Source organism: Gossypium arboreum, chromosome 3 (assembly GCF_025698485.1).
Source record: "Gossypium arboreum isolate Shixiya-1 chromosome 3, ASM2569848v2, whole genome shotgun sequence".
NCBI lineage: Eukaryota > Viridiplantae > Streptophyta > Magnoliopsida > Malvales > Malvaceae > Gossypium > Gossypium arboreum.
The window spans coordinates 7,037,435-7,048,384 of NC_069072.1; the positions used below are offsets into that span (position 1 = coordinate 7,037,435).

At 36.8% G+C, this 10,950-nt stretch overlaps 2 protein-coding genes across 8 annotated transcripts; one reads left to right on the plus strand and one right to left on the minus strand.

The window, feature by feature from the left end:
- LOC108475970 (pentatricopeptide repeat-containing protein At1g03540) lies at window positions 1-2,440 on the plus strand. Its single transcript, XM_053025478.1, has 2 exons — window positions 1-1,995; window positions 2,210-2,440. The coding sequence occupies exons 1-2, from the start codon at window positions 116-118 to the stop codon at window positions 2,319-2,321; spliced, it is 1,992 nt and encodes a 663-aa protein (XP_052881438.1). The 5' UTR covers window positions 1-115; the 3' UTR covers window positions 2,322-2,440.
- A 156-nt stretch (window positions 2,441-2,596) lies between these two features.
- Window positions 2,597-10,666, minus strand: LOC108475969 (protein STRUBBELIG-RECEPTOR FAMILY 3). Of its 7 annotated transcripts, none has more exons than XM_053025475.1 (17): window positions 10,332-10,666; window positions 9,495-9,684; window positions 8,953-9,082; window positions 8,791-8,862; window positions 8,199-8,264; window positions 8,052-8,123; window positions 7,885-7,956; window positions 7,730-7,801; window positions 7,593-7,658; window positions 7,365-7,430; window positions 6,455-6,867; window positions 5,900-6,345; window positions 5,249-5,520; window positions 4,466-4,604; window positions 3,420-3,556; window positions 3,181-3,337; window positions 2,597-3,033 (listed from the first exon to the last, which is right to left on the minus strand). In XM_053025475.1, exons 2-17 carry the CDS (start codon window positions 9,601-9,603, stop codon window positions 2,935-2,937), a joined length of 2,388 nt encoding a protein of 795 aa, XP_052881435.1. In that variant the 5' UTR covers window positions 9,604-9,684; window positions 10,332-10,666; the 3' UTR covers window positions 2,597-2,934. The 7 variants fall into 7 exon arrangements, with proteins under 7 accessions (XP_052881435.1, XP_017633474.1, XP_052881434.1 ...); XM_017777985.2 differs by having other exon boundaries at window positions 9,918-10,345; XM_053025474.1 differs by lacking the exon at window positions 10,332-10,666 and adding an exon at window positions 10,186-10,325.
- Window positions 10,667-10,950: the final 284 nt, after the last annotated feature.

A 10,950-nucleotide genomic window follows, 5' to 3' on the forward strand; every position in this document is an offset into this window, starting at 1 on the left:
GCATTTTCAATATCTTTATTGCAGAGGATGCCTTGATTGAAAAAGAAAAATCAATTCAGAGTACATTTGAAGCCAACAGCATAAGGGAACCACATTTCATTCATAAATCAGTTTGATGAAGCTCTTCTTCGTTAAACGTCATTGCTGCTCTTTGGCTTCTTTTAACCCCAACAACTCCGTTAAACACCCATCAGACAAATATTTCCAAATCCTCCATTTCTGCAGGTCAGCTCAACTTGTCCCCGCCATCCACCTCCTTAACACCCTACATGTTCCTACCCTAACCTCCTCTTCCAATAAACGATTTCTGTACGCTTCCCTCTTGCAAACTTGCACAAATGTTCAAGCTTTTCCTCTTGGGGTTCAATTCCATGCACACGTCATTAAATCTGGTCTCGACACTGATCGTTTTGTAGGTAATAGTTTACTTGCTCTGTATTTTAAGTTGGGTCCTGATTTTAGAGAAACTCGGAGAGTTTTTGATGGGTTGTTTGTGAAAGATGTTATATCGTGGACTTCAATGGTTTCGGGGTATATTAAAGCGGGTAAACCTGAGTGTTCCCTTGAAATGTTTTCGGAAATGCTGGGTTTGGGAGTTGAGCCAAATGCCTTCACCTTATCTGCTATAATCAAGGTGTGTTCCGTTCTTGGGAAGTTGAGGCTGGGATGGTGCTTGCACGGGGTGATTACGAAACGTGGTTTTGATTCGAATAGTGTAATTCTGTGCGCATTGATTGATTTTTATGGGAGGATTTGGCAGTTGAAAGAAGCGTGTCAGTTGTTCGATGAATTGCCTGAGCCGGATGCTATTTGTTGGACTTCTATTATTTCTTCTCTCACGAGGAATGATTTGTATAAGGAAGCATTGCATTTCTTTTATTTGATGCAAAGGAATCATGGGTTGATCCCTGACGGATTTACATTTGGAACAGTATTGACAGCTTGTGGGAATTTAGGGAGGTTGAGGCAAGGGAAGCAAGTGCATGCTAAGGTCATTACCTATGGACTTTGTGGAAATGTGGTGGTCGAGAGCAGTCTTCTTGACATGTATGGAAAGTGTGGGTTGATTGATGAGTCTCAGCGTATTTTCGATAGGATGTCGAAAAGGAATTCGGTTTCTTGGTCTGCATTGCTTGGTGTTTACTGTCAGAATAAAGACTACGAATCTGTTATTAGAATATTCAGGGAAATGGATGTATCCGATCTCTATTGTTTCGGAACTATTCTCCGTGCATGTGCAGGTTTAGCCGCTGTAAGACTAGGGAAAGAAGTTCACTGCCAGTATGTGAGACGGGGTGGCTGGAGAGATGTTATCGTAGAGTCAGCCTTAGTTGATCTTTATGCAAAATGTGGCTGTATAGATTTTGCACATCGCATCTTCGTGCAGATGTCCAATAGAAATCTGATAACATGGAACTCGATGATTTATGGGTTTGCTCAGAATGGAAGAGGTGGGGAAGCTCTAAGTATATTTGATGAGATGATCAAGGAAGGCATTAAGCCTGATTATATTAGTTTTATTGGAGTTCTTTTTGCTTGCAGTCATTCTGGCTTGGTGGATCAAGGCCGAAAATATTTTAACTTAATGACCAGGGAATATGGGATTAAACCTGGAATTGAACATTACAACTGTATGGTTAACCTCTTAGGCCGTGCTGGGTTACTGGAAGAAGCTGAAAACTTGATAGAGAGTGCAGACTTTAGAGACGATACATCCCTTTGGGCCGTACTTCTTGGGGCTTGCACAACCAGTACAAGTTCCAGTAATGCTGAGCGTATTGCTAAGAAAATGATTGAACTGGAACCTAACCATCATATGAACTATGTTCTCCTAGCTAATGTATACAGAGCAATTGGACGGTGGAATGATGCTCTAAAGGTTAGGCAGCTAATGGAAGACAGAGGAGTGAAGAAGATTAGGGGCACCAGCTGGGTTGAGACTACCAGTAACATGAGTTCTTATATCGATGTGGTTGATACGGATATATCTTGCAGGTAACAGTTTTGTGTGTGTATATAATGGTGAGAACAAAACAGTGTTGAGTCAATTTTCTAAACTGGTTCAAAGTTCGTGAAGTTGCGAATGTATTTGATCAAACAACTTCCATTATACATTTTTTTTTTTTAAATCTCTGCTGTTGATCAGAAAGTGCCCTTGAAGATTTAGAATCACAGAAAGCTCCGCTGACAGAGTTGAATGACCATGCAGGCAAACAGAGCCCAACCAAATCAAGTTTTATTTGCCGCAAGAGAGATTCATAGATAGAACTGATAAATTGATTAGGATCTCTTGGTCTTTTACCTGCGGAGATAAATTTTAATTAGTTTAATATTTATCCTAAATTTTGTTATTTATCATTTTATTAGTTGTTATAAAATAGCTTAAGATTATAATTTTGTTTTAGATAAATCACTTTAATAAAATTTGTAATTTATCAAATCATTTAGTTTCAGTTTTCCCCTTTCTTCCATCTGATAAAAGCAAAGATTCTAAATATCTATGTTTCAAATAAAAAACACACAATCTATTCAGGAATATATGTTCATATGTTGTACACATCAATGATCCATTCAAAGAAAAAAAAAACAAATGAAATGAAATGGGAACAAAATCGTAATGAATCATTAGTAACAAAATAATAGTTATCACGAAACAAATGGTTAGCATATTTATGCCATAGCCAAGACTTTGTTACATGATTTAATGAACAACAGAATGATAACAAATTAACAGACTTGAAAATTCAGACTGTTCCTAGTCACAGCAGCGAGGTTCTTACTGAATGACCTCCCCCTCCTTGTGCAAGAGCTTCAAATGTAAAATTGTGCGCTGCTGCCTCTTTACAATGGATGTGTTTTCACAACATCTGATCGATCAAATCCCTGTGACCTCGGATCATAAACTAATTCATCAGGTGTATTGCCTAACACAAGTCAGTCTCCAATTGATTCATTACTCGGACGCTCCCTGCGTATGATGTCCAATAGGTCTTGAACCACTTCAGACATTGGTGGCCTGAATTCTGGTTCAGACTGCAAATTGAAATTGAATTTGCGGTTAGACGAGAAATTAGAAATTCTACTCATACTATGGGGGAAGAGAGACACATTCCTAAATACATATGCTTATATAGCATAGTCTCATAAGTAGTCGTGTATGCACACAAGTTTAATTCTCACCTGGACACACCGAGAAATGATATCAGCAAACCGTGACAACGCTTTAGCAGGATATTCTCCATTGAGAGAAGGGTCAACCATCCTAGATAATGCTTCAATATCATGGAGCTGTGGGATTGCCCATCTCACTAGAAATTGTTCTCCTCTACTCCTTGTCCTGAATAACATTTTCAACAAAATTAATCAGATCATTGAAGTGGACAAATAACTCTCTAACTGTAATAAGGTTCACCATTTACCTGTCATAAGATTTCCTGCCAGTTAAGAGTTCCAACATAAACACCCCAAAACTGTAAACATCACTCTGAGAAGTATAAATTCCAGACTCAAATTCTGGCGCTCCATAACCATAAATTGATTGTAGTTGTCCTGACAACTGAAAGTGGAACAATTTAGAATTGCCAGCAAAATGACCATGAAAGAGTTATGCAGCTGCCCCCAACAAAATGATCTTACAATGGAAGAGTACGAAAATCAGCAATAAGGATATAATTTCAATATTTTCCAAAGATCAAGGCCAAACAACAGAAATGTATTGAATATCTTCCCTACACGGTTGATCACATTACTTTTCCTAGCCCACAAAGGAAAAAAGAAGAAAGAAATATAATTATGCCCTTAAGTGAGCTACTTATTACTGCATCAGTGATAATGCTAACACTATCAGTTTATGCTACATCAACAACAAAGCTTATAGGATACCAATGGCATTTGTACAAATTTCCGAAAAAAAATTAGCTTGGGGTAGATCACTGTTGCTGCTGCTTAAACAAGCTTTAGGCAAACAAACAAGAGTGGAAAGGTCAGCCACTCTTTTTTTATGCTTATACTGGTAGGTGAGTGAACAAGTCAGTTTCCTCTCCCAGATATAGAATTATCTAGGACTTCCTCTGAATAATTTATCATACCAGAAAAGGCCAGAATACCTCTTCTTGGTGCTGGTATCATATCGGCACCAGACAATTGCAACCTCCAAATTTTCTCTCTACACCAAAAGGTAACAAGGATATATGATTTGTTTATGAAGAAATAAAGAAGAGGAAAATAAAAATAGATTGATGTTACACATTCACTATTCTGTTTAGTGATACTACGAGTCACATGAATTAGTTTCCCCAAAACTTATGCTTCCTAGAAAAATGTCATCTTTTCCAACTTTTCTTTTTCTTTACGTTATTTGATTAATTGTAAGACACTAACTTGTGCAGTCAGTCTTAATAAAAATATGAAAACTGCAGAGAAGCTTAAAAAGGAATAATAAGATGATGACAAGCTTTAAACCTACCTGACTTACAGAACCTGATGCTATTAATGGAGCCAAACCACAATCAGAGACGCGCACATCGAGATCATCATCAAGGAGAACATTGGCAGACTTGAAATTTCTGTGAATTACAGGTGGCTGGCAAGCCTCATGCATGTACCTTTTCATATAAAACAAGAAAATCAGGACTGAAATGGTGCGCATTTCAACGCAAAAAGTTAGGGAAATGATTAAAGAAAATTAACACCACCCACTCCCCCCAAAAAAAAAAAATAATAATAATAGTAATAAAAAAGAAGTGTGTTTGTGTCTCGGTATCTTGAGGGGGAAGAAACCATGAATCTATATCTGTTTAGTTATGTCAATCTGCAGATCTAAGAAATGCACGTGTATCTTTTATTCTTCTCCAGTTTCTAGACTGCAAGTAGCTACAAATACAATTTTTCCAGTCCAGCAAAAAGCTACTCGGAGCAGAAAGGCCTTTTGCAGAAAAGAAGAGGAGATTCATCACAAAACCTACCATCTGCAGTTTTTCACTTCTTCCTTTTGACCTGTTCATAGTTATCTTTATTTTACACCCATTAATTTAGATTTACTGTTTTACAGTTTAGTCTTTAAAAACAAAAGCAGTGAGCTCTAACCAGATTCAATTTCATAACATAACTCCTCATCATGCTCAAGCATTTGTATAATGTCTGATTACACCTGATCTACTTAAACAAAGATTCCAACCAAGAAGCAACCAATTGAAAGTCTCAAGCTGAAACTACTAGAATAGAGAAGAAACAATGCTAGATGACTTACTCTAAGGCTCTAGCAGCTCCAAGAGCCATCCGGATACGGGTATTCCATGAAAGCAGCTTTTTAAACTCATCATCAGAGTGCAGCGCATCCTGCAGCGATCCATTGCTGCAATACTCATAGATCAAAAGCTTTTGACCATGCTCTGCACAATAACCCATTAGCCTGACAACAGTTACATGCTGGATACGATCAATATTTTCCACCAGTTCAATAAATTCATCATCCTTCTGCTGGCTTGCAACTCTCTTCTCCAGTTTCTTGACTGCAAGTAACTACAAATGCATCCAACAAGATCATGCATCAGTCTGAAGCTACACAATACATATATAACATCTACAACGTCTACTTTATGCCATGGCACCATGCCCAAGTGAATGTATACAGATGCATATAAGGGGTGAAGCAAAGGAAGGAGAGAGGGAGGAAAGTTGGAATTATAAATTCTAGAACTGACAAGCAGTAGGTTATGATTGCTAAGATATGTAGTTACCAGCTCAGCTAATTCAAAAGGTGTATTTGGCTTAGCATTTCTTTCTATTTTTTTTCTTAGCAAGCCTATGATGCAATGACACAGACACTCAGAGAAAAACAATTAAAGCAAAGGGATCCTGATTCTAATGAATCAAATCTATCTAGAACTAACAATTATACCTTTCCATCCGGAAGTTCTGCCCTATAGACACTTCCAAGCATGCCACCCCCCAAAAGATTTTCTTGAGAAAAGCTATTTGTATATTGTTGAAGGGCTGCAATGGTGAACGACCTTGCAAATGTAGATGGCTTTGGAGTTTTGGCAGAAGGCCCTGCAGTTACTTCATTAGGTACAATGGGTTTCACAATGACCTTCTCAGCAAGTGCCGGAGGAGGTGGAGGGGGCGGAGGTGGGGGAGGCGGAGGCGGAGGAGGAGGTGGAGGAGGGGGCTCCATCAACATAGCATCGTAGCCACTCATGTCTATCTCATGGTCAAATCTCTTTGGCGTCGTGCCTATCCTTTCAACATTTCTCTCTTCCTTGTTCGGTAGCTTTGCAATAGCCCCCATTCTTCCCCTCTCTGTTTGATTACCCCCCAATGGTCTCATAACTGCATCTTTTGGGCCTGTTCATGAAATTTTAAAAACATTATTGCTTAAGTGATTGAAACCTCATAACAACAGCAAACAATCTATTATCTAAACTGAAATTGGAGTAAAAGCAAAGTCATTCACCTTTCTCTGTTTGACTGGCTGTGGTGGGTAAGGACGCATCCCCAACAAGGTTCTCTCTGTTTCCTCTATATGCACCTACTTGATGCCGTTTGAAAATCCCACCAGCCTCTTCCCTTCCCCTGCTACACTTGGGCATAAAAAGCAGAAGTGCTAAAGCTAATATTATAAACAACAAAACACTTGCAATTGATATCCACACCACCCTTTTAGTAGTTAAGAAATTCTTTTTCTGACTAGAATTAGATCCCTCCGACACAGAAGGCCCATCAGCATGTTTCCCAGGTGTTTGATCAGATGTTGGTGTTTGACCAGAAGCTGGTACTACAGAACGTGGTGGCGCATGCGGTGGTGCTAATGGTGATGTCGGACCAGGCAAAGGAGCAACAGTGGAATTAAATGGATTTCCATCGTTTCTGTGAAGAGAATTTCAATGTAAACAAACATAATCGCAATAGAAAGAAATTAAGCATACAAATAGTATATTTGAAGAAGATTTTAAAAACAAAGTGGATGAAGATTCATCAAAAATGAAGATTATATTTAGTTCAAATGCTATAAAAAAATTTTGGAGGCATTTTTATTATTTGGATATGAATCATATTTGAAATAAATAGGCCTAGTTCTTTAATATTTGATTATACCTCATACCTAAAACATTTAAAAAACATTCAAAAGTCAAAAGGAAAATTGCCCGAGGTGCCTAAATCCATATCCAGATTTTAACCAGTTTGACAAAATGATTGATCTTATTGGTATTTCTCAATATTAAGAGAAGCTTCAAACATATCTAATAACAGTATCTATGGCATCAGATGAGCATCAAACACCATGAAACCTTAATGATGTGTGCTTGCTTAAAATTGAAACTAAAGATTAAGCTCTTCAAAGGTAATGACAGTACAGGACTCACTTGAAGCTTGGGATGCTCAGCATCTTCTCAGGAATGGGTCCATTGAAAAGATTATTTTCTATGTTCCTGTCCAGAACAGAGTGAAAAAAGTGAGACGTTAGCCAAGATTCCTCCCGGAATCTTCTAAAACCATTCAGAACAAGTTCTTGAAATGTAAAAGAATTATAGTTGAATTTTTTTTTTTTTTTTCATTCTAAAAGATGCAAATGGCATGGTAGAGAAGAGTACAAATCTCTTAGGGGAAGATCTTGTAGAACATCTAGCGTCCCAGACAGCTGATTGGCCTGCAAACGTCTGCCAACTGAGACAATCAGCATTTTTGTTCATACAGTTAAAATTGCCATTCAGAAAGGAAGAGAACTCACAGGGTAGTTAGACTAGACAAATTTTCCATTGATGGTGGCAGAGATCCACTCAATTTGTTGTTGGACAAATCCCTATGATGAAACAATACTCCAACTATGAATCAACTACGAAAAGAACCTGGAAGTTAACAATTAAATTGAAATCTGGGACCTACAGATTGATCAATCCAGAAAGCGATTGAAAGGCATCTGGTATCTCTCCACTCAAATTATTGTTATTCAATGACCTGACAGCACAAAAAGTACAAAAGTCCGAATAAGTTCTGTTTCAAAGTAAGACCAGGGAGGCATTATCTCAAACAATATAAAAGCAACTACTTACATGTCTGTCAACATAGTCAAAGAAGATAGTGAATCCGGGATGCTTCCACTGAACTGATTGGCTGAAAGAAAACTGCCAAATTTAAAGAGTATTATGAAGTTGCTACAAGATGAAAAGATATGAAGTCAGTGTGAGAATAATTCATACAAGTTTTGCATAGTAACAGGCAAATTGGATGGAATATTTCCCCCGATCTGGTTGTTGCTAAAATCTCTGAAACATGAAAAATTACAAAAATCAATGACACTGTTTCAACATATCAGAAAGAAATAGTATCATCTAATGTTATATCATATTGTAGTAACTCGAAGAAGTGATACTTCACACCTCCCCCTTATTTGCCATGCATATCTAGAGCACAATTTTCACTCACTTAGCAGCTGATTAACTGATCGCTCAATGCATTAATAGTCGTATGTATCAACCAAGGTAAGATTGTTTAAAATGCTTAAGCAAAGTCCTCAATTTGAGATCTTATGTTCAAGGACATCAACTTAGTGTTTAACAAGTTTAAAACTCATACATTCAAACTTCCTACAAATCCCCCATCATTTGACATCGATGCAAACCAAAATGCAGCAGAAGTCCCAACTGTAAAAGGCTACAAATAACAACGATCACTTTCTGAAGTGCCGGTCACTCCATTCGAGACAATAATATGATAACAAAATGTTGTTCAGTGACAGATGTGTGCACAGAAATTGGTTTGTAAGAGGAGAGAGAAAAGAAAACCACTTACATTGCCTTAATAGAAGCAAACATTCCTAGGTTGTCACCCAGTTGTCCACCCAAATTAGCACCATTTAGAACTCTGTAAAAACCGGATCACATTAGAGAAGTGAATATTGGCAATGCTGCAGAACTATTATTAAACTAAAGAGTCACAGAAGGGGCATCCCACATGCTCATTATGTCTGAACCATTACATTGTACGCCTTGCCATGCTTCAGCACAGGGGTCTCCGCCAGAAGCAATCCATCCAGGGAGTAAGGGAGAGCCCAATGCAGCATATAAGCTATTAATCGCAGCAACTAATAGGAGCAAAGCAATGCAGGCAATTAGATACATAGCTCCACATGATAAGTAGAAAGCATCATAAGAATTGGCATGAACCAAAACCACAAACATTAAAGCATCAAAAAATGCTAAAGCGAACCCATGGATAATCTCCTAGAAAATTTGAAGAGGAAAATCCCAGCTAACAGTTTCATGCTAGAAGAGAATAAAAGGAAAAACTAAAGAGAACAAAATCTTATGAAATCAAAATTTGTTCAGCATTAAGCTATTTGACTTAGTCAAACGAACTACGCCGGTTTCTCCAGCTTTAGACAGTGATATAACTCAAGCTCCCCATCTTCTATTTCCCTCCAGTTTCCCACATTTTCTCAGTAACCAAACAAATTAAACTAAAAAGAAATAAAAATGCTACAAGATTAACTTTACCATCACTAGGATTGGTGAGTCCAAACGAAATCCTAGCTGCATAGATCAGCAAAAATCCCAAAAAGATGTTTAAATTCTTCCATTCCATACCAGATCTCTTACTACTCATTGATCTCTAAACAAACTCCAAAAATATCCGTCTATATTCCAAATCTTCACACCATTAAGTACACAACAAGAAACTTCCAATCTGAAAAACAAAACAGGAAAAAAAATTGAGAGAAGAAGTCAGTGATCTAAAAACTCTGAATGATCTTAAAAAACAAAACTACTTAAAAAATTTTAAAAAGAAAAAGTAAATTCAATTCTTATCCACTGCATAAAAGAGCAAAAACCGAACACAAGACTCTATCTAAACATATATGCACTCATATCAGTATACTTGAAATCTTTTCGAAAAAGAAAAAGAAAAAAAAAACTCACTTGGAAGAAGAAGAGGCAGAAAGTTTTAGAGAAATGTGAGAAGGCGAATTTGAAGTAAATTTGGCCAATAAGGAAGAGAAAAGTGGGAAAGAACTTCCAGTCACAAAAGTTGTATATATTTTCTTTTCTTTTTTTTATGTTTTAACCATAAATAAATAAATAAATATGGAGTAAAAACTTAGATGCTAAGGTTCCAATTTCCATGAATTTGTGAAATGAAAAAGCAGAAACAAGAAGATAAATTATAAAATAAATACAGAAATGTTACTGCCCAAAATGTGGAAAAAGGGGCGGCAGAAGTTCTCTCCAGCTGATATGAATCTTTTTCTTTCTTACTTTTTTTATAAAAAATTGTTTTTTAATTAATAATTTTATTAAATCAGAAGAAAAAAAAAAGTGTGACAATGTGCGTACTGGTCATGTTTATCCATCTTCTTCTTGTCTACACTCTTCACTGACTAAAGCGGATATCAGACACGCGCTTTACGACGCGCGTAGTCGGAAGAGACATCTTTTTGTTAGTACAAAAATAAAAGATAAAATAGATTTTTAGGCAGCCGGATGGGCGTCATGTTTTTCAGGTTCTACGATTTCCCCTTTTTTTTTTTTTTTTTCTGACTGATTCCCTGCGCCTATCGGAAGTGAACTCAACTCAAAGCTTATCGGCAAATGTAATATTTTGACGGTTTTTTAAATTTAAAAAAAATGGGTTTTATCTGTGGATTTAGATTTGAATGACGCGGATAATCAATTTTTAAAATTTAAATAGCCTTCGGATAATAAAATAAATAAATTTGCTTTGTAATTCTGATTTTTTAAAAAAAACTTAATTTTGGGATGTAGTGTGAGAAATATCAGCATAATACAATTTTATCCCAAATAAATAAAAATGCTTGGTAGAAGATAAACCCAGATTCCTAGTTACGAATTTTTATTCATTCAAAAATATGAAATGGTTGACGGCCACATTACACGTATTAACCATTTGTACATATATGGAATAGCCGTCAGTTTTCCTATGAAGTTCACGTGC

Excerpts from the sequence above, each read along its gene's own strand:
- LOC108475970 (XM_053025478.1), top strand. The coding sequence starts at position 116 with ATGAAGCTCTTCTTCGTTAAACGTCATTGCTGCTCTTTGGCTTCTTTT. Across the intron at positions 1,996-2,209 it reads GATACGGATATATCTTGCAG|GCAAACAGAGCCCAACCAAA; the intron begins GTAACAGTTTTG and ends ATGACCATGCAG.
- LOC108475969 (XM_053025475.1), bottom strand. The coding sequence starts at position 9,603 with ATGAGTAGTAAGAGATCTGGTATGGAATGGAAGAATTTAAACATCTTT. Across the intron at positions 8,265-8,790 it reads TTTGCTTCTATTAAGGCAAT|AGATTTTAGCAACAACCAGA; the intron begins GTAAGTGGTTTT and ends TTCATGTTTCAG. Across the intron at positions 7,802-7,884 it reads CTTTCTGGATTGATCAATCT|GGATTTGTCCAACAACAAAT; the intron begins GTAGGTCCCAGA and ends GTTTCATCATAG.